The sequence below is a fragment of the Somniosus microcephalus genome, chromosome 27, assembly GCF_052327205.1.
Source record: "Somniosus microcephalus isolate GS21.2 chromosome 27, FLI_Smic_1.0, whole genome shotgun sequence".
Classification (NCBI taxonomy): domain Eukaryota; kingdom Metazoa; phylum Chordata; class Chondrichthyes; order Squaliformes; family Somniosidae; genus Somniosus; species Somniosus microcephalus.
Window position 1 is genome coordinate 11,822,874 of NC_141013.1, and position 22,298 is coordinate 11,845,171.

At 51.0% G+C, this 22,298-nt stretch overlaps 1 protein-coding gene across 1 annotated transcript in view; it reads left to right on the forward strand.

Annotated features, from left to right (window-relative positions):
• The window catches only part of chd2 (chromodomain helicase DNA binding protein 2), a 97,202-nt gene that overhangs the window by 56,968 nt on the left and 17,936 nt on the right, over window positions 1–22,298 (forward strand). The window contains exons 19-27 of the mRNA XM_085968960.1: window positions 1,718–1,866; window positions 11,573–11,669; window positions 12,703–12,795; window positions 14,482–14,655; window positions 16,205–16,383; window positions 16,987–17,028; window positions 18,122–18,264; window positions 19,380–19,518; window positions 21,342–21,492. Coding sequence (XP_085825086.1) covers window positions 1,718–1,866; window positions 11,573–11,669; window positions 12,703–12,795; window positions 14,482–14,655; window positions 16,205–16,383; window positions 16,987–17,028; window positions 18,122–18,264; window positions 19,380–19,518; window positions 21,342–21,492 — 1,167 coding nt within the window. The remainder of the gene's footprint in view (window positions 1–1,717; window positions 1,867–11,572; window positions 11,670–12,702; window positions 12,796–14,481; window positions 14,656–16,204; window positions 16,384–16,986; window positions 17,029–18,121; window positions 18,265–19,379; window positions 19,519–21,341; window positions 21,493–22,298) is intronic.

A 22,298-nucleotide genomic window follows, 5' to 3' on the forward strand; every position in this document is an offset into this window, starting at 1 on the left:
GCTGGGCTTGCGGTGGGAAGGGAGGTTGGAGTGATGCCTGCTTCACCTCGGCATACTGAAGGAAGAACCATTTTCCTTGAATTGTTTGGTTTGGAAGCTTCGTGACAGAACTATTTTTCTCCAGTTTAAAGTAAGCAAGAAAAAAAATACAATACTGTGGATTTGCTTTGTTGTATTCAGAAAATGAATTCTTTAGATTAAAATTGTTGGGACTCTCCAATGCTAGAGGACACCACTGCCAGGGATTATGCCTGACCTGTTATGGGGGCATCAGCATGAACCAGGGTAAATGTCCTTGACCAAACAAACCTATTGTTGTAAAACAAGTCCCCTCCAGGCCCTTCACACAGTGTACCACTGTGAATGGAATATATTTGTCTTAATATTTCCACCTCACATTTTTTGTTACTTTTCTCTCTTCCAGTGCAGCGCTGAGGGGAGTGCTGCACTGGTGGAGGTGCCGTCTTTCAGATGAGGCTCCGTCTGCGCTCTCGGGTGGATGTCAAAGACCCCACGGCCACTATTTCGAAGAGGAGCCAGGGGAGTTATCCCCGGTGCCCTGGGCCAATATTTATCCCTCAATCAAAATAACAAAAACAGATGATCTGGTCATTATCACGTTGCTGTTTGTGGGAGCTTGCTGTGCGCAAATTGGCTGCCGCGTTTCCCACATTACAACAGTGACTCCGCTTCAAAAAGTACTTCATTGGCTGTAAAGCGCTTTGTGACGTCCAGTGGTCGTGTAAGGCGCTATATAAATGCAAGTCTTTTTTTTTTTCCACTTTCTTATTCCTGTTCAAAGGGTTATTTATAAAGGGAGATGCAGGGGTATCATTGGGATTTATTGGAATATTATGCACATATGAAAAGAAAGATGGGAAAAGACAATGGCCCGCCAAGCCCGCTCCACCTAGATATGATGCAACAAAATATACCAGTTACCCACCCCGTACCCAAGCAGTCTCCAGGGGAGGTTAAAATCCAGCTGAGGAAAAATTGTCTTGTAATGATTTACATGTTGGGTTGGTTGTCGGCTTAAGTTACATTTGAAAATGTCTTGTTTTAGTTTATGCTTTATTTTATATTGATGAAAAAAGTTAACTGTAAATACTTTCCCATGACTTGATGAGTGAAAGCACCGCCCAGTTTACTATTGAGGCCATTCAGACCAAAAGGTCAGCTGTTCAAGCCCTGATTTGTGCTGAAGTAGTTGATTTTTTTTTTTTAACGTGGGGCCCCTGAATTGGCCTCAGTACCACTGGGTTATGGAGGAGTAAAACCAGGCGGGGTCCCTGCCCCAATCATTTTGCAGTGGCCCCGGCGCAGAGTGAGTGACTGAAAGTGCGCACTTCTGTACAGATGTCAAGTACGAACAGGATTGGGTTCATCACGATCAAACAGCAGGCTTGCACACAAAGAACAACCGCTTGGGTGAAGTACCGGAGACCAAATGGTGTCCACAGACCGACACCGAGCAAGGGGTCGGTCAAAATGGGGAAAAGAAAAGGAAATCGTCTGGATAGCAATCTTTCAATGCTAACCTTTTTTTGTTAAAAAGGGAACATGCACACACACTTACTTTTCCTGCACTGGATCGTAATCAGGAGCTGGGACTCTAGCTGATTTATTCCCCCTTTACTCACAGAGACTGAAACTATGACGATCATTGCTGTCTGCAGCCTTGACTAGTTAACAGTGTTCTATTCTGATGTTTCAGGTTAATATTTACCGCCTGGTTACGAAAGGAAGTGTGGAAGAGGACATCATTGAACGTGCCAAGAAAAAGATGGTCCTGGATCATCTCGTGATCCAGAGGATGGACACCACAGGGCGGACAGTACTGGACAGCTCTGCCCGTCCTTCACAGTAAGCAACATCAGCTTAGCACTCTTTCCCTCGCACTTTCCCCCTCTCATTCTGTCTCACTCTTGTTCCTTCCTCCCCCACCCCACCTTCAAAACTTTGCTCCTCGTCCTGGCTTATGCTTGGGTGCGGGTCCATAGGGTGCTGGTGGCCCTGCGATAACTCAGCCCTAAGAGGGTCATAAAGACAATGAAGACCCCAGGTTGATTTAGTGGTGCTGATGCGCTATCAATTACTCATAAAAGACTGAGAGTTAAGAGAGTAACTAAAGGCTTTTATTAACAAAAGAATGAAGGTCTGCCTCGAGTGGTCGACCAGTCCAGAAATACAAAGGGCTGGGGAGCAGTCACCTTTATACTCGGACTTGTGGGAGGAGTCAGCCGAGGCATGTCCAGGCATGTACACCGTGGAATACAAACAGTGGTTTACCACTGTGGTAAACCACGTTCACTATCGTATCACTGTTAGTAGTTAGCACTGTTCACCACTGTTCGTTATAACTGTATCACTGACCACTATTGTATCACGGTACGAGGTCGCCTCTTGCCACACTGCTATACCTGGGATGACCACCGCCGACTCCGCCTTGGCTCCACCCACCAGGCCAGGTATAAAGGTGAGCGACTGACTGGTATTCCTCCTGCTTGGATCGGATCACCCACGAGAGTGGGCTCTGTTATTTAGTCAATAAAAACCTTTAGTCACCTTCGTAACTCTTCGCCTTTTATTGGAGGAATTGATAGGTATATCAATTTTATTGACTAAATTTAATGATGTCCGACAACGAGTCACAACCGGCGGAGGAGCCACCAGCGCAGCTCCCAGGAGCACAGCCACACGAGCCAGCTTGGCTGCGAGCCCTCAGACCGCCGTACCTGGACCTGAACCCACGAGCAGCAAACTCAGCCGCAGACTTTAAACACTGGCTGGTCTGCTTCGAATCATACCTGAGAGAATCCAGCGTCCCTCAGGCATCCAAACTAAGTGTCCTGCAGGCGCAACTGAGCCCGAGAGTATACACTCTCATCGAGGACATGACTACCTACGAGACCGCCATCAACCTGCTGAAACAGAAGTACCGGACCCCGGTAAACTACATGTACGCTAGGCACCTCCTAAGATCACGGCCGCAACAGCCAGGAGAATCAGTAGCCGAATTCTCACAGGCGCTATATGCACTCGCCAGGAACTGTGACTTTAAATCGGTGTCGGCAGCCGAAAATACTGAAGATAATATCCGCGACGCATTCCTGAAAGGCCTACGGTCCGAGTACTCACGGCAAAGACTGCTGGAAGCTAAAGACCTCAGCATGGAAAAAGCTGAAGCCCTCGCTATCTCCCTGGAAGTGGCCCACCAAGATCAGGAAGCATTCACCAGGTACTGCTCGCGACCCTGGGACTCGGGCCCGACCCCTACCACAGCACCCTTCCCAGCGCCGCCCCCGGGACCTACCTCTGCGTCGGCGTCCCGGACCCGACCGGCCCCGGCACCGGCCCCGACATCGGGCACCCGCGATCGGGCCGCCGGCTGTTTTTTTTGTGGCCAGGAGAAGCACCCGAGGTCGCGCTGCCCAGCCAAGAACTCCACATGCAGAACCTGCCTGAAGAAAGGCCACTTCTCCAAGGCCTGCAGGAGCGGATCCTCAGAGGCCAGCAGTGCCGCATGCGAACTATGGGGGCGGCCATCTTCGTTTAGGGCAACTGAGGCCAGCATCCCCACACATGAGTCATGGCGGTGGCCATCTTTGTTTAGGGCAACTGAGGCCAGCATCCCCACACATGAGTCATGGGGGCGGCCATCTTTGATTAAGGCAACCGACCCCAATAGTGCCTCATGTGAGCTACGGGGGCAGCCATCTTCTCCGTCATTTTGCCCTACCTCGTGGGAGACGCCATTTTACTCACCACGCCCGACCGCCTCGCCCGCAGATGACAACGACTCGCTCAGCTACACACTAGCTTCCGTCACCCTGGACCAAGCCCGCCCGCACCATCTGTCCAAGTCAATGATGGACATCAAAGTGAACGGCCACGCCACGACCTGCCTGTTCGACAGCGGAAGCACGGAGAGCTTCATCCACCCAGACACGGTGAGCCACTACTCCCTCTCTGCCCTACCAACGCGCAGCCGAATCTCGATGGCATCGAGGTCCCACGCCACGGACATCAGCGGCTACTGTGTCGTGACCCTGTCGGTTAAGGGCACGGAGTATAAAAACTTTAAACTCCTCGTCCTCCCCCATCTCTGCGCTGCCGTCATACTAGGGCTGGACTTCCAATCCCACCTCCAAAGCGTAACCCTAGCATACGGTGGACCCCTCCCCCCACTCACAGTCAACAACCAGCAAACGTTAAACCGCCCACCGCGTAACACCTGCAGCCTCTCCACCCTCAAGGTCCCGCCACCCTCTCTGTTTGCTAACCTTACCCCTGACTGCAAACCCGTCGCTACCAAGAGCAGGCGGTATAGCGCCGGGGACAGAGCCTTCATTAGCTCTGAGGTGCGGCGCCTCCTGAAAGAGGGCATTATCGAGGGGAGCAGCAGCCCCTGGCGTGCCCAGGTCGTAGTCGTAAAGACCGGCGATAAAAACCGCCTGGTCATCGACTACAGCCAGACCATAAACAGATATACCCAGCTGGACGCATACCCCCTCCCCCGCATATCTGACATGGTCAATCAGATTGCACAGTATAAAGTATTCTCGACCATCGACCTGAAGTCGGCCTACCACCAACTCCCTATCCACCCTGAGGACCGCCAGTATACCGCCTTCGAGGCGAATGGGCGCCTATACCACTTCCTTAGGGTCCCCTTCGGTGTCACTAATGGGGTCTCGGTCTTCCAAAGGGAGATGGACCAGATGGTTGACCAGAACGAACTGCAGGCTACATTCCCCTACCTAGATAACGTCACTATCTGCGGCCGCGACCGGCAGGAACATGACGCGAATCTGGAGAAATTCCTCCGTACGGCCCAACGGCTGAACCTCACCTACAATAAGGAGAAATGCGTGTTTAACACCACACGCCTTGCCATCCTCGGCTGCGTAGTGGAGAACGGAATCATCGGCCCCGACCCAGAAAGAATGCGCCCCCTCATGGAGCTACCCCTCCCCCACTGCCCTAAAGCACTTAGGAGAACCCTGGGGCTTTTCGCCTACTATGCCCAATGGGTACCCAATTACGCGGACAAAGCCAGACCCCTCCTGAAAGCCACTTCCTTCCCCCTCACGGAGGAGGCGTGCGCGGCCTTCTCCCTCATTAAGGGAGACATAGCCAAGGCCACGATGCACGCAGTGGACGAGTCCATCCCCTTCCAGGTGGAGAGCGACGCATCCGACTTCGCCTTAGCCGCCACCCTAAACCAGGAGGGGAGGCCAGTGGCCTTCTTCTCAAGGACCCTACAGGGCCCCGAGATCCGACATTCGTCGGTCGAGAAAGAGGCCCAGGCGATCGTGGAGGCAGTACGGCGCTGGAGGCACTACCTGGCAGGCAAACGATTTACCCTCCTCACCGACCAGCGTTCGGTGGCTTTCATGTTTAATAACAAGCTGAAGGGCAAAATCAAGAATGACAAGATTTTGAGATGGAGAATCGAGCTCTCCACCTACGATTATGAGATCTTGTACCGGCCAGGCAAGCTGAACGAATCCCCTGATGCCCTTTCACGAATGACATGCGCCAGCGCGCATATCGATAGGCTTCAGACCCTCCACGACCAGCTCTGCCACCCCGGAGTCACCAGACTCTACCATTTCATTAAGGCCCGCAACCTGACCTACTCCATCGAGGAGGTCAGGACCATGACCAGGAACTGCCAGACCTGTGCGGAGTGCAAACCGCACTTCTATAGGCCGGACCGAGCAAGCCTGATCAAGGCCACCCGCCCCTTCGAGCGCCTGAGCATCGACTTTAAGGGGCCCCTCCCGTCCTCTGACCGTAATGTGTACTTCCTCAACATCGTTGATGAGTACTCCCGTTTCCCCTTTGCCTTCCCCTGCCCCGACATGACCAGTAGCACGGTCATCAAGTGCCTGAATGCCCTCTTCGCCTTGTTCGGGTTCCCGAACTATATACACAGCGACCGGGGCTCCTCCTTCATGAGCGAGGAACTCCGGCAATTCCTCCTAGAGAGAGGTATTGCAGCAAGCAGGACCACCAGCTACAACCCCAGAGGTAACGGTCAGGTGGAAAGAGAGAACGCGACGGTATGGAAGGCCGTCCTCTTAGCCTTAAAGTCTAAGGGCCTCCCAACCTCCCGCTGGCAAGAAGTCCTCCCGACAGCGCTGCACTCCATCCGGTCATTACTTTGCACGGCCACTAACACCACCCCCCATGAACGAATGTTCGTTTTCCCCAGGAAGTCGACTACGGGAACCACTCTACCAACCTGGCTGACCGCCCCGGGGCCGGTCTGGCTGCGGAAACACGTGAGGGCCCATAAAACGGACCCCCTGGTCGAGAGGGTGAACCTCCTGCACGCCAACCCCCAGTACGCCTACGTGGCGTACCCAGACGGGCGGGAGGACACTGTCTCCCTACGAGACCTCGCACCCTCAGCCGATCCGGAAACACCGCCACCACCCCCCCCAACCCCAGCCCAGGTAGACGGCATGCCGGAACCCCACGAGCCCTCGCCGACCACGCAAACACCAGCATCAACACCGGATAAGGCACCAGCACCGGATAAGGCAACACCACCGCTGCGGCGATCAGAGAGGCTTACGAAGCCTCCGGACAGACTGACCTACCAGAATTGGTAGTACACTTCACCCCGCCGGACTTAATTCTAAACAAGGGGTGAATGTGGTAAACCACGTTCACTATCGTATCACTGTTAGTAGTTAGCACTGTTCACCACTGTTCGTTATAACTGTATCACTGACCACTATTGTATCACGGTACGAGGTCGCCTCTTGCCACACTGCTATACCTGGGATGACCACCGCCGACTCCGCCTTGGCTCCACCCACCAGGCCAGGTATAAAGGTGAGCGACTGACTGGTATTCCTCCTGCTTGGATCGGATCACCCACGAGAGTGGGCTCTGTTATTTAGTCAATAAAAACCTTTAGTCACCTTCGTAACTCTTCGCCTTTTATTGGAGGAATTGATAGGTATATCAACCACATTCACCCCTTGTTTAAAATTGAGTCCGGCGGGGTGAAGTGTATTAAAAGTTAGTGTATTGGAGTCTCTCCGGAGGTCTTGTCTGCCGCTGTGATCGGCGTGGCGACGGCAGGGGTAGTGGAGCTTCCGGCGTCGAGTCCTGCGTGGGCTGTGGCACAGGCGTGTCGTCCTCGTAGATGTCGAGCGGGTCGCGGGGCCCAGGCCTGCCGTCTGCTGGGGCTGGATATCGGATCGTGGGGGGGGGTGGTAGTGAGTAGTGGGTTACTGCGGCCCCCGAGGGTGCAAGGTCTCTTATGGAGACTGTGTCCTCCCACCCGTCCGGGTATGCAATGTAAGCATACTGGGGGTTGGCGTGGAGGAGGTCGACCCTCTCGACCAGGGGGTCCGTTTTATGGGTCCTCACGTGCCTTCTCAGTAGGACCGGCCCTGGGGACGTTAGCCATGGCGGTAGCGATGTCCCCGATGTGGACTTCCTTGGGAAGACAAACATTTTCCCATGAGGGGTGGCGTTAGTGGCAGCGCAGAGCAGTGACCGAATAGAGTGGAATGCATCGGGGAGCACATCCTGCCAGCGGGAGGTTGGAAGGCCCCTAGACTTCAAGGCTAGCAGGGCGGCCTTCCAAACTGTCGCATTTTCTCTTTCCACCTGTCTGTTCCCCCGGGGGTTGTAACTGGTGGTCCTGCTTGTGGCAATACCCCTAGTTAGCAGGTACTGACGGAGTTCGTCGCTCATAAACGATGAGCCCCGGTCGCTATGGATATAGCTGGGGAAACCGAACAAGGTGAAGAGGTCGTTCAGACATTTAATGACCGTGGCACTGGTCATGTCCGGGCAGGGGATGGCGAACGGGAAACGGGAGTACTCATCAATAATATTGAGGAAGTACACATTGCGGTCGGAGGAGGGGAGAGGCCCTTTAAAATCAACGCTCAGGCGCTCGAAGGGGCGAGTGGCTTTTATCAGGTGGGCCCTGTCTGGTCTATAAAAGTGCGGTTTGCACTCAGCGCAGACTTGGCAGTTCCTGGTCATGGTCCTGACCTCCTCAATAGAGTAAGGCAGGTTGCGGGCCTTGATGAAGTGGAAGAACCTGGTGACCCCCGGGTGGCAGAGGTCATTGTGGAGGGCCTGCAGTCTATCGATCTGCGCGCTGGCGCAGGTGCCACGCGATAGCGCATCCGGGGGTTCATTGAGCTTCCCGGGCCGGTACAAGATCTCGTAATTGTAGGTGGAAAGTTCGATTCTCCACCTCAAGATCTTGTCATTTTTGATTTTGCCCCTCTGCTTGTTGTTAAACATGAAAGCAACTGAACGTTGGTCAGTGAGCAGGGTAAATCGTTTTCCGGCCAGGTAGTGCCTCCAATGACGCACAGCCTCCACAATCGCCTGGGCCTCCTTCTCAACAGCGGAGTGTCTGGTCTCCGGGCCTTGGAGGGTTCGTGAAAAGAAGGCCACGGGTCTCCCCGCCTGATTGAGGGTAGCGGCCAGGGCAAAGTCGGACGCGTCGCTTTCCACCTGGAAGGGGATGGATTCGTCCACTGCGTGCATGGTGGCTTTGGCAATGTCTTCCTTGATACGGTGGAAGGCTAAGCGGGCCTCTGCCGTCAAGGGAAAAGAGGTGGACTTGATCAGCGGATGGGCCTTGTCCGCATAGTAGGGGACCCACTGGGCATAATAGGAGAAAAACCCTAGGCACCTCTTCAGGGCCTTGAGGCAGTGGGAGTTCCATAAGGGGACGCATCCGGTCGGGGTCGGGGCCGATGACTCCGTGTTCCACAACACAGCCAAGGATGGCGAGGCGGTTTGTGCGGAATATGCACTTCTCCTTGTTATATGTCAGGTTCAGGAGTTGGGCGGTGCGGAGGAATTTTTCGAGGTTTGCGTCATGGTCCTGCAAGTCACGGCCGCAGATGGTCACATTGTCCAGATATGGGAAAGTGGCCTGCAACGCATTTTGATCTACCATCCGGTCCATCTCCCTTTGGAAGACGGAGACCCCGTTGGTGACGCCAAAGGGAACCCTAAGGAAGTGGTAGAGGCGGCCGTTTGCCTCAAAGGCAGTATACTGGCGGTCCTCAGGGCGGATAGGGAGCTGGTGGTACGCTGATTTCAGGTCAATGGTCGAGAAGACGCGGTACTGCGCGATCTGGTTGACCATATCAGCTATGCGGGGGAGTGGGTAGGCGTCCAGCAGGGTGTAGCGATTTATTGTCTGGCTGTAGTCGATGACCAGGCGCTGCTTCTCGCCGGTCTTAACGACCACAACCTGGACTCGCCAGGGGCTGGTGCTGCCCTCAATAATCCCTTCCTTCAGGAGCCGCTCCACTTCGGTTTTAATGAAAACCCTGTCCCCGGCACTGTATCGCCTGCTCTTTGTGGCGATGGGCTTACAGTCGGGGGTGAGGTTAGCAAACAGTGCGGGGGGGGGGGGTGACTCCGAGTGTGGAGAGGTTGCACCTGGTGCGCGGCGGGCAATTTGGGAGCTGCTGGCTGCGGACTGTGAGTGGGGGTAGGGGTCCACCGTACGCCATCGTAACACTTTTAAGGTGGCACTGAAAATCTAACCCCAGCAGGACGGCAGCGCAGAGGTCGGGCAGGACCAGAAGTTTAAAATGATCGTACACGGTCTCGTCTACTACGAGTGTCACTACGCAGTAGCCGCCGATGTCCGCTGACTGGGACTCGGAGGGCATAGAAATCCGCTGGTGCGCAGGCAGGACTGGGAGAGAGCAACGCCGCACCGTGTCTGGGTGGATGAAGCTCTCCATGCTCCCAGAGTCAAAAAGGCAGATTGTATCGTGGCCATTTACCTTAATGTCCATTGTGGAACTGGCCAGCTGGTGCGGTCTCGCTTGGTCCAGTGTAACGGATGCCAGCGTAGGGGTCGGTGTGTCGCTGCGGGTATCAGATGAGGCGGTGTTGGGGGCCTGCTGCGTTCCGGCTGTCGTCCAAGATGGCGGCGTCCATGATCCCCATGTGGCTGGAGGCGTCCAAAATGGCTGCTGTACCGGTGGTTCGCACATGGCCGGGGAGGCCCAAGATGGCGGCCCGCATGGCCCACACGCGGCGCTGCTGGGGTTCGGGGTGGCTTTGGCCCTGCAGACGTTAGCGTAGTGTCCCTTCTTCCCGCAGCCCGAGCAGATCGCGTTTTCGCCGGGCAGCGTGCTCTGGGGTGTTTTGCCTGGCCACAGAAGTAGCATTTCTGGCCTTGGGGCACTGCTGCCTGGCCTTGGGACACTGCTGCGGTAGTTGGGCCGTGGCTGGGGTGGCACGGCGCTATGAGGCGGCCCTACCGTGTCCCAGGCTGTCATTCCCCGCGGCGTCCACGGTGCAGAGGAGTAGGCATCCATGCCCCGGTCGGCTGCATCCAATGATAGTGCGAGTTCAGAGGCCTTGTTGAGGTCGAGGTCACTCTGCTCCAACAGTCGCTGTCGGGTGTAATTGGATCTGTGGCCTGCTACAAAAGCGTCCCGGATAAGTTCCTCTGTGTACACGGCGGCCTTTACATCCTTACAACCACAGGCCCGGCCAAGCACAGACAGTGCCTGAAGGTATTCCACGGTCGATTCCCCAGGTTGTTGTTTACGACTCCCCAGAAGGTGCCTGGCGTACACTTCGTTCACTGGGCGCATGTACTGGTCCTTGAGGAGCTTGATAGCGTCCGCGTACGAGGTCGCGTCTTGGATGACCGAGTACACTCGGTGGTTCACTTTGGAGGTCAGGACATCCAGTTTGTCCTCGTCCGATTTGATTGCTGCGGAGGCGGTCAGGAATTTTTCGAAACACTTAAGCCAGTGAGTAAACTTGGTGGATGAGTCCGCCTCCCGATGATCTAAGTTCAGGCATGCTGGTGTGAGGATCTTCTCCATTATAAAAATTTTGTTAATAAAATTGATGCGCTATGAATTACTCATAAAAGACCGAGAGTTAAGAGAGTAACTAAAGGCTTTTATTAACAAAAGAATGAAGGTCTGCCTCGAGTGGTCGACCGGTCCAGAAATACAAAGGGCTGGGGAGCAGTCACCTTTATACTAGGACTTGTGGGAGGAGTCAGCCGAGGCATGTCCAGGCATGTACACAGTGGAATACAAACAGTGGTTTACCACAGGTGCGTGCTGCGTTTGCTGACCTCAGCTGAGACCGCAGTGGGGGCATCACAGTTGACCTCAACAAAGTAGTGTTAGGGAGAGGTAAAAATGGCATGGGGCTCCTGCCCCAGCTGATTGTTCAATGACCCCAAACCCTCTTCCCCCAAGTGCGAGAGCATGGACATCGGAGTGCAGAAAGAATTGGGGTTGCCTGTGTTGTCCCCTGCAATTGAAAAGCCTTCTGATATCTATCAAGACTTGTACATAATGTTCACTTGAATGAGATACTGGAAGGAGCCCAGACTCTCCCAGGCCAGGAGCCAGCACCTTCAGGAGAGGAGACAATTGACGGGGAAAGAGGAAAAATGCACGCATTTTAGAAGAGTATCTTGCACTTTTCCCCAAGTGACTGCCTATTAATGCGAAGATCACACCGTACAGAATAGGCGCAGCATTCATCATTGAGGTGGCTAATGGTCGTCTTGTGCTTTCAGCTCAACACCATTTAACAAGGAGGAGCTTACAGCAATCTTAAAGTTTGGAGCTGAGGAACTCTTCAAAGAGCCGGAGGGCGAGGAATCTGAGCCACAGGTACTGCAGGCGTCTAGACTCGGTCAAAATGTTCCCAGTTATAGGGGGGAAAAACTTCGGTGAATTCTGGCACTTTAACATTTATTTTTGGTGTCAACCTTTCATTTATTTATAAAAATGTGTTTCATAAATGAAATTGGCAGTTTTTACATTACAAAGCAAACGCTCATGTATTTTGCAATATTAATTAGAGATGCTAAATTGTATGAAGGGTTTTTGATAAGAGTAAATAAGGAGAAGCTGTTTCCAGTGTCGGTAACCAGAGGACACAGAGTGAAGGTAATTGGCGAAAGAACCGGAGAGGAGGGGAATTTTTACGCAGCGAGTTGTTGTGATCTGGAACGCGCTGCCTGAAAGGGCGGTGGAAGCAGATTCAATAGTGACTTTCAAAAGGGAATTGGATAAACACTTAAAAAGGAAAAATTTGCAGGGCTATGAGGAAAGAGCAGGGGGAGCGGGACTAATTAGATAGCTCTTTCCACGAGCCGGCACAGGCACAACGGGCCGAATGGCCGCCTGCGCTGTATAATTCTATGCTGAAAATGGTAGAAATGTTCCTGGGTCACTTCAGAACAAAGTGTGGGTTTCATTTGAAGCTTCTTCCACGGTTCACTTGGCATGCGTTGCATTGGCTGCTGTGGTACTGAGCCATACAGAGCTGGAGGATCCCAGGTTTGATCTGAGATTGTGCTGACTTAGGCTGTCAGATGGGGAGGTGGTGAAGGTGCTGCAGTTGGTCTCTGGGCTAGGGTGAGAGAAAGTATTACAGGGTTCCTGCTCCCGATTGCTATCCAGTGACTCCTGCTGAAAGTGTATGCAAGTAACCTTGGGGCAAGGTTGTGTTGTGTTGCACCTTGCTAAGCTCACTACCTAAGTGCACAAATGAATACGGCTACGGCAAGGTGCCTGTAAAACCTCGAATCAGTGCCTTTGGGGGGGAGGATGGGAGATTACTTTTAACACAGTATTCTGTTGTGATTGACTCAATGATTCAAGCTAGCTAGTAAAAAAAAAATACACCTCCCACTTTCAGGAAATGGACATTGAAGAGATCCTACGCCTCGCGGAAACGAGAGAGAATGAACAGTCTGTGAGTCCGACTGATGAACTGCTCTCCCAGTTCAAGGTAAGGTTGCTGAAGGACTGTGAGCCCATCGCTGTCAGCAGTGCGATGGTGTATTGATGCTGCATATTGGAGTTACAGACGTTTCTAGCCTAGGAATTAGAGATGTATCTCTCGCGCAGCATGTCTCCTTCATGCATGCACACTCGATGCTTCTTTCTCTCACTCACACTGCAGCCTTGGTCTCTGATTTATCAGTATTACTAGTTGGTCAGTGCTCTGACAAACGCCTCGACCTATATGCTCTTTCTCATCACTTTGTTGAAATCAAGACTCAATGCACCATCTCCTACTCTATCTACAACAGCTTGTATTTATATAGTGCCTTTAATGTAGTAAAATGTCCAAGGCGCTTCACAGGAGCGTTATCCGAGCCACATAAGATATTAGGGCAGATGACCAAAAGCTTGGTCAAAGAGGTAGGTTTTAAGGAGCATCTTGGAGGAGAGAGAGGTTTAGAGAGGAAATTCCAGAGCTTAGGGCCTTGGCACCTGAAAGCACGGCTGCCAATTGTGGAGCGATTACAATCAGGGATGCTCAAGAGGCCAGAATTAGAGGAGTGCAGATATTTCAGAGGGTTGTGGGACTGGAGGAGATTACAGAGATAGGGAGGGGCGAGGCCATGGAGGGATTTGATAGCAAAACTGCAACTCTTTGCCTCCTTCAATCTTCCCTGCCCCCTACAAGCTTTTAAAAACTGCCACTACTTCCAGATTTACCTTCTCTGAATGTTTTAAATCCTGGTTGCTGTGCTGCGCTGTAGCCATGGCCTTTTACCATGGGCCAGAATTTACTGTAGCCGGCCCGTTTGTTAGACTTGCTCTAACTTTCTGTGGCGAGTTTAGTCCGTATCTATGACGTCAGTACGGGAACTTCACGTCATTCAATACATTTGAATGGGGTACCAGACGGCGAGGTGCCGTTTTTGCGCAGCTTACGGAGGAGTGGTGTATCTTGGACAGCAGTTTCCAGATTTTCTCATTTAACTTGCGCGCCTGAAGTTGCTGTCAATTTGCACATAAATAATGGTGAGCGCGGTTAGCCTCGCCATTCGTTTTACAGTAAATTCTGGCCTACGTGTTTTTTCCCTAAACCTCTCGGACAGTCCAGATCACGGTCTGGCGTTGCCTTATTTTGAAGAGCAGACGATCACTTCTGACTTGAAAGCCTTTGGCGGATAAGTTTCAGTCCTCACATTCTGCCCCTTTGCCGGCTAATTTTTTTCTGTTGCTTTTTTTTAAAAGCGGGATATTTTAACAGCGTTGCTTCCTGCTCGTAAATCTATACCTGCAGCAGTGGGAAGCCACACTCGCATTTGAGGCAGCCTGTTTCTCTGTGATTGTTTGGGAATATTCAGCAAGTTACTCTGATTGTTTGGGAATATTCAGCCTGTTTCTCTGTGATTGTTTGGGAATATTCAGCAAGTTACTCTGATTGTTTGGGAATATTCAGCAAGTTGCTCTGTGATTGTTTGGGAATATTCAGCAAGTTACTCGGATTGTTTGGGAATATTCAGCAAGCTGCGCTGACATTTTCTGCATGTTTTGTCACTGCGCTCTTAGCACTGCAGGCGAAACCTTTCATTTGTAATGTTTGCTGGCACCTCTTGTGGGGACGGAACGGGACAGGTATGTTGTCCTGTGCTGACTGCAACGTGTGACCTCCCTCTTCCTCGTCACGCTTTTCCAGGTGGCGAACTTCACCACAATGGAGGAGAACGAACCCGAAGTGGACGAGAAGCAGATTAAGGAATGGGATGACATCATCCCGGAGGAGCAGCGGAAAAAGATCGAAGAGGAGGCGCGGCAGAAAGAGCTGGAAGAAATCTACATGCTCCCGAGGAGCAGGAGTTCAACTAAAAAGGTACGGAGTGTCCAGCCCGAGAGAGCGAGAACGTCAGGTGTGTCTCATCCTCTCGGGCAAGAGGACAGAAGCCCATTGGTGTATGTCCATTGAGTGTCTTTCCTTCTTTCTTTGGTCTCCCTAGTCTCCCTGGAATGTGAAGAGTTTAGGGTCAATGCCGATCAGAAGCTTGAGGAACAGCTGGGAAAGAGAGGAGCGGCTCCTGCTCTGGAGTGTTTCCTCCACCCCCCTCGCTGCCTTTGGAGAGACATTTCCTTGGAGCAGCGCGGCTAATAACCAGGACTTGTCTGAGGGACTGCGGGCAGCACTCAGACCATGGTTACAGAGCTGCCAGTCAAACTGTCTTGTTCTGACTGATGTGGAATATATAACGCTGTTTTTATGCTAGTGTTTGCTGGTGTAACTTGCCTTTTTAAAGCTTAATTTTAACGAGAAAAAGGGTTAAACCCCCCCCCCCCCCCAGCGAGATGATTCGTGGACAAGAGGAACCTGGGGTCACTCCTCTCGTTTCTGAAGCCGTGAAAAAGCCTTAAAAACCTACAAAAATGGTGCTGTGTTTGGAGGGACTGGGCGATGCAGTGGGATTATCCACTGTCCTTTCAGCCCTGGGCCCAGGTTCAAATCCAGCCTACATTGAGCGAGGAGACTCTCTGTCTGCTGCCTGTAATGCTTCTGGGTGAAATGGGTTTGGGCGGTTCTCATTCCTCACAGCTCAAAATTGGCATTCTTACTCCGAGAGGGTACAGGATGGCTGGTGTGGGAAATGGAAAAATGTCACACTGACGCATTAGTGACCCTCTCATGAGGTTTGCGCCCAAGGTGCATTGTTTGAGCAGGTTAGAGGGAACTTTACTCTGCATCTAACCCATGCTGTATCCGACCTGGGAGTGTTTGACACCGATACTGGGTGCCTGAAATGGGAAGTGTTCCATTTCCTAGAACTAACATTCCTCATCTTAGTAAAAATAGTGATATTTTTACAGAAGATGCTGAACTTCACATTAAAGAAGGATCAGACTTTAAACGAGCATAAATCGTTATTGTGAGAGGTTTCCAGTGGTCTGTTGCAGGCCTTGGGTTGGTCTCTCTCTCGACTAAAAACGAAACTGGTTATGGCTCCCGATACCTCAGCGGTAAAGTCGCTACCTCTGAACCCTACAGACCAGGCTGGTCCCGGACATGGTCCACCCACAGTCTGTGCCGATGATGTCCAGTAGTATTGGAGCTGCAGTCGGTTGCAGCACCCCTTGGTTAGGGAGGGGGGAAATTAGACCATGTTCCTGATCAGTACTCGGTGATTCCTTTTGGAACTGTACATGTGTGGATGCTGTATGAAGACAGAATCAGTCTTCCTCGTGACATCTCCACGGTTGAATGGGCTGCTGACTCACTGTATAGGCGCTCACGTGAAGAATGCTCACTTGGGTGAGGTACTGAAGGGAAGCCTCTGACTATGAAACTGTACCTTGGTGAGGAAGTTGACACCTTCGGGAAGGGAAAGGGGAAAAAGCCGACTGGTGTCTTAACGTAGCTTTGCTGCTGGTTTTAGGCTCAGGCAAACGGCAGCGATTCAGATGCTGGATCACGGCGAAGGCGGCAGCGGTCATCTGGGTCGGAGAGCGAAACGGAGGAGAGCGATGACGGGGAGAAGCGTCCCAAGCGGAGAGGCCGTCCCCGGACAGTCCGCAGAGACATGGTGGACGGTTTCACAGATGCTGAAATCAGGAGGTAGGTGCTGTCGTTGCTGTTGAGTAGGCCAGGAATGTCCATCCTGCCGCCCATGTGCCACACGCCTTGATAGTCCGGCTTACAAAGCCTTAGGAAGCTTAGTCCTCAGTTTGTTCTGTTTGAATTTCATGGGCCCTGGAGGTTTGGAAAGGGCTGTAATATTGCTTAATTAGTGTTAAATCCTTAATCAGAACGCAGGGTTACAATTTTATTGCTCGTCTTGCTTTCTTCTTTGTGACAAAAAAAAACTTTGGTTTACTGTTTCTTCCCCTCAAAAGGAAGGGAAGAAATGCCTAATTAAAACATAGGGAAAATGGAGAGCCAGAAGTAAAATACTGCGGATGCTGGAAATCTGAAATAAAAACACAAAATGTTGGAAACACTCAGCAGGTCAGGCAACATCTGTGGAGAGAGAAACAGAGTTAACGTTTCAGGTTGATGACCTTTCCTCATCGACCTGAAACGTTAACTCTGTTTCTCTCTCCACAGATGCTGCCTGACCTAAGTATTTCCAACATTTTCTGGGTTTTTTTTATATATGGGGAAAATGGAGAGAATTTAAGGGAAGTTGTTTCCATTACACTTCTTATCCTTTTCTTGCAGGTTCATCAAGAGTTATAAGAAGTTTGGTGCCCCTCTTGAAAGGTAAGGCTCCTTTCTGCATAGTCATGTCCCTTTTTATCTCATGTCTCCTCCCCCCACCAAACTTTTAGCCACATCATTGCATGTGTCTGACCTGTGATATTTGTACACTTGTTTTCCATCTATTTTTCTCCCCCCTCTCCCCTGAAGGTGTTGATTCCTTGCTGCGGGTAAGAATCTCGTGAGAAGCAGCTACCCTCCCAACACCCCGTCCCAGTGGCCGTTATTTATGTGTGAATCCCGACCCGAGAGTTTGACTGTCACGGCCAAACCCGATGCTGTCCTCCGCTGATGACCACACAAATACGTTCCAGCAGGGGTTGGAGAGGAGCAATTAGGAACCTGGCTGATTTTGATTCTTTACTGACGCCTAAGCCCAGGTCACTGAGGCCAATTGCAGCACCCCAACCACTGACTCAGTGCAGACGACGGATTAACCCTAGTGTCGGCCATGACTTAGTGGGTAGCACCCTTGTCTCTGACTGAGAAGGTTATGGGTTCAAGTCACCCTCCAGAGACTTGAGCACAAAAATCTCGGCTGACACTCCAGTGCAGTGCTGAGGGAGCGCCGCACTGTCAGAGGTGTCGTCTTTCGGATCAGACATTAAACCGAGGCCCCATCTGCCCCCTCAGGTGGACGTAAAAGATCCCACGGCCACTATTTCGAAGAAGAGCAGGGGTGTTCTCCCCAGTATCCTGGGGCCAATGTTTATCCTTCAATCAACATCACTAAAAAAACGATTATCTGGTCATTTATCACATTGCTGTTGTGGGATCTTGCTTTGCGCAAATTGGCTGCCGTATTTCCTACATTACAACAGTGACTACACTTCACAAGTACTTCATTGACTAAAGCGCTTTGGGACATCTGGTGGTCGTGAAAGGCGCTGTAGAAATGCAAGTCTTTTAGTAGCTTCCTGGTTTGTCTGGCTCGGGTCTACCCTGGCCCTCCGTCCATTGAGACATTGCTGGAGTGAACGTTGTAATTTTATTGTCCATTATATACTTCAAGATATATTAATGTATTGTATTTTTTAATATAATATGCTTTGGTAACATAAAAAAAATTGAAATTCAGCTTTTTGTTCTGCCCAAGGCTGGAGGGTATAGCTCGTGATGCGGAGTTGGTAGACAAGTCCATCGCAGACCTCCAGCGACTGGGTGAACTCATACACAATGGCTGTGTGATGGCCCTCAAGGAGTTTGAGGAGCAGCTAAAAGAAAACTCTAGCATCGAGGGTAAGCACCGTCCCTTGGGCTCTTGTTACCTGTTCCGTATGCCTGGTCTGCTCTTTGCTCCTGAGTTCCAACTTCTGTGATTTGTGAGAACGTTGATGTAGAGGCTGAGGAGCCACGGTCGGTGTCCACTGAAAAACATCTTGGCTGCAGAAAATGCAAAAATTTGAGTGGGGAGGCCAGGGGGGAGAAATTTTTGAAGGTATTCCCACCCCCAAAAACCCTACCAGTCTCATGATCGTGACATGCGTCCCTCATGAGGAGTGAGGTCTGCTGGCTGTAAGGGCCTACATGAAGTAAGTTTGGCCAGTTCCTCATGGACAAAACTACCCCTAATTAGCGCCAGATTAATAATGTGGCTGTTCCTTGATATTTGACACCACACAGAGACTACAAGCAAGCTTTACATCTATATACTCACAAGCATAAGTCCCATCGGGGTCATGCAAACAATACCTCTGATGGCAGTTTGCAGCGTTGGGACTCGAGACTTGTGTTGCAAATCACTCATTTGTACAGATTAGCAAACAAGCATAGCTGAGCTGAGTTGTGTTAACTCCCTCTCAATTGCTGACTTTGCTTCTCTTGTTCTAACCTTATCTGTTCCAGCTGGTTACAGTTCCTTATTTCAAGGTCTCTCTAGCCTGTTTTCTCACAGAACTCTCTTTGTTGTATTTTTAAGCCAGTTTGTCCCGTAGCCATCCTCAAGGCATTCGCCCGTAATGCATTCTGCTCATGTCAAGTTAGCCTAACTTAGCTATTTCCTGTGTACAGATCCCAACAGTTAACAGCATTAACAGCATATTTATCCTGGGAGGGGAGTGGCTCACTCTATTTATGCACGATTCTCAAGATTTATTTTTGTACCGGCAGCCCGCCCATGGTGTTGCTCATTGAGAGTCAAAGGATGTACTAAAGTGTGACAGAAAGTAAGTGTGACGCTCACAGGACATTGTACGCAAGACTTTTAATATGTTCTAGGTAAACCAGGAGAAACCGACTTCAAAGCAACATAATTCAACAGCATAATTATTGGACTTGGGAGGGGAGCCACATGACTGTGTTCTGTTCTCGAACTGGTTGCTCACACACACTGTGCTTTCAACTCATTGTTACAGGCAAGAGTCCTGGGAAAAAGAGGGGACCAACTATCAAGGTTTCAGGTGTCCAGGTCAATGTCAAATCAATTCTCATTCACGAAGATGAGTTTGAGGCTCTGCATAAAGCCATTCCCATCGACCCTGAGGAAAGAAAAAAGTGAGTTCAGCAATTTGTGGTCTAGAAGATACTGAATTGGGGCATTTATTTTTTCTACCAGTGGATTTCGCACGGCACTACTCGCAGTAAGTTGGATGGTAATGAGGACAGGAGCATTACGCCATGTAGTGTACAGTGTAATATTCTGCTGAGGTGAAGCTGTATCACTTTAAAGCCACAGTGTCTAATTCCTGTTAAGTAAGCACTGGATGAGGTTATTCAGAGATTAATTGCACACATTTTTAAAAGTATGATCAGAGGTCAATTAAGATGCTCCAGACATTCTGGCTCTGGTATTTTCTGTTCCTGGCAAGTGTCTTTGTAGATTCCAAGTGACTGTCTCTGTATTTTATTTTTTAAGTGGCACACAGAATTCTGAGGGCGACACTTGATGTCTGACAGACAAGTGTGACAGAATGGAAATACGTGCTCCTGTATTGTATTAAATAGATAGCAGCAGGTTAACATGGCCACTGTTACAGTTTGATGGCCTGTATGTGCTGACAAAGTTGATCTCAAGGCAGTGTTTAAGCTGCTGGAGTTGGCTTCGGTGTCCCTGGGCTTGAGGGGGTGGGAATAATCCAGCGTTCCCATTGCTGCCTGCTATATAGTGACACACCTCCCCCCCCCCCCCCCCCCCCCCCCCAGGTCGAGGGTAAAAGTGTGTGGATGGTGAGTCAGGACAGGTTTGGGGTCAGCTGTGACGCTAACCTGTGGCTAGAACAGCCTGTGAACACTTGACCTTTGGGGGCTTCTACGGGAGTGGGTGAGGTGCCAGAGGGCAGCTGGCGCCTGTGGAACTATATCCCAGCAAGGAATCGGTACCTTTTGGAATGGGGATGGGTGGGGGGGGGGGGGCAGCAATGATCAACTGTCGCCCTCAGCTTTCTGTTACTGGTCACTTGTAACTGTTTCCTGTTATTTTTGCATCTTGCATTGAGCAACTATAATCGCAGCTTATGGAGGGCGCACACCAGATAGGCAGCAGACAGAAGCTCACCATGTTATCCAGGGGTCACAGTCTAAGGATAAGGGGTAAGCCATTTAGGACTGAGATGAGGAGGAATTTCTTCACCCAGAGAGTGGTGAACATGTGGAATTCTCTACCACAGAAGGCGGTTGAGGCCAATTCATTAAATATATTCTAGGAGGAGTTAGATATATTTCTTAAGGCTAAAGGAATCAAGGGATATGGGGAGAAAGCAGGGACAGGGTACTGAATTTGGATGATCAACCATGATCTCGTTGGGTGGCAGAGCAGGCTCGAGGGGCCGAATGGCCTACTCCTGCTCCTATCTTCTATGTTTCTATGTTATCCATAGCCTGTCGGGGGCAACGCATGTTTCAGGAGGTGGATGGCCTCATAGCTTGAAGCACACCATTAGCTGGTACAGGAAACTTTGTGCTATCCGGCACCGACGGGACCGAGCTGCTGCCGTTCCCTCAAAACTGCCGGACACACCAGCGTTAATGTTGAAGCATACGGAGCTTTTCATCTCCGTATCTGACAACAAACACTGTTGCTTAGCAACAGCTTCTAAACAGTTGGCCCGTACCTTGGAAGCGTCTCTGTAGCTTAGCAACAGCTTCAGAGAGACTTTCCAGAGCCTGACTGTTGAAAAAAAAAAAGCCACGAGAAGAAAAAAAACCTAACAAAACGGCTCCTGATTTTTGCCGGTGGCTCGAGCTTGCCGGACATTTAGCCTCCGGATAACACAAAGTTTCCTGTAACCGGTTTAAATGGGCCTTGCGTTATCACCGAGGTCAGTTTGTACGTTATCCCTCAGAAGTGCAGTGATTTACATGCTGTTCCTTCTGCGTAGGTACCGCTTACCCTGTCATGCGAAGGCTGTGCACTTCGACACAGAGTGGGGTGTGGACGAGGATTCCAATCTGCTGATAGGAATCTATGAGTGTGGTTATAGCAACTGGGAGCAGATAAAAATGGACCCAGAACTACAGCTTACCAATAAGGTAGGCCATTCCATGTTCCATTGAATAAATCTGCAGCTTGCTTTGCGTCCAGGCTTAATTGGGAAGGGAGTCAATTAAACCTCTGTTCCTGTATGGATTTTCCTCTTTTTTTAAGGTAGTTTTCTTGGGGACCAGATGATGTAGTGGGTTCAACATTGGACTTTTACCTCTGGGACATGACTTAAAATGCAGCCCAGACTGATGGGGAATTAGTCTCCTATTTGCTGGTTACTAGGGTCCTATATGCAACAAGTTTGGGCAAATTACGTGGGCCAATTGCATGAAATTGGCGCTCCCAGCCGGAGAGGCCACAGGATGGTGACATAGTGGTTAGCACTGTTGTCTCACAGCGCCAGGGACCCGGGTTCGAATCCGGCCTCGGGTGACTGTCTGTGTGGAGTTTGCACATTCTCCCCGTGTTTGCGTGGGTTTTCTCCGGGTGCTCCTGTTTCCTCCCACAGTCCAAAGATGTGCGGGTTAGGTTGATTGGCTATGATAAATTGACCCTTAGTGTTAGGGGGATTAAATACGTGGGGTTACAGGGATCAGGTGGGATATGTGTTGGTGTAGGGTTTACGGGGATCGGGTGGGATATGTGTCGGTGCAGGCTCGATGGGCCGAAATGGCCTCTATCTGCACTGTGGGGTTTCTGTGATTTCTGTGATTCTGTGATGACTGGCATGGGAAGTGGAAAAATGCCACCTTGGAAGGGGGCGTTCTGCTGTGCCACGTTGTTGAAGGAGCTTCACTCAGCATCTAACCTGTGCTGTAACTAACTTGGGGGAGTGCTTGATGCTGATAACTCC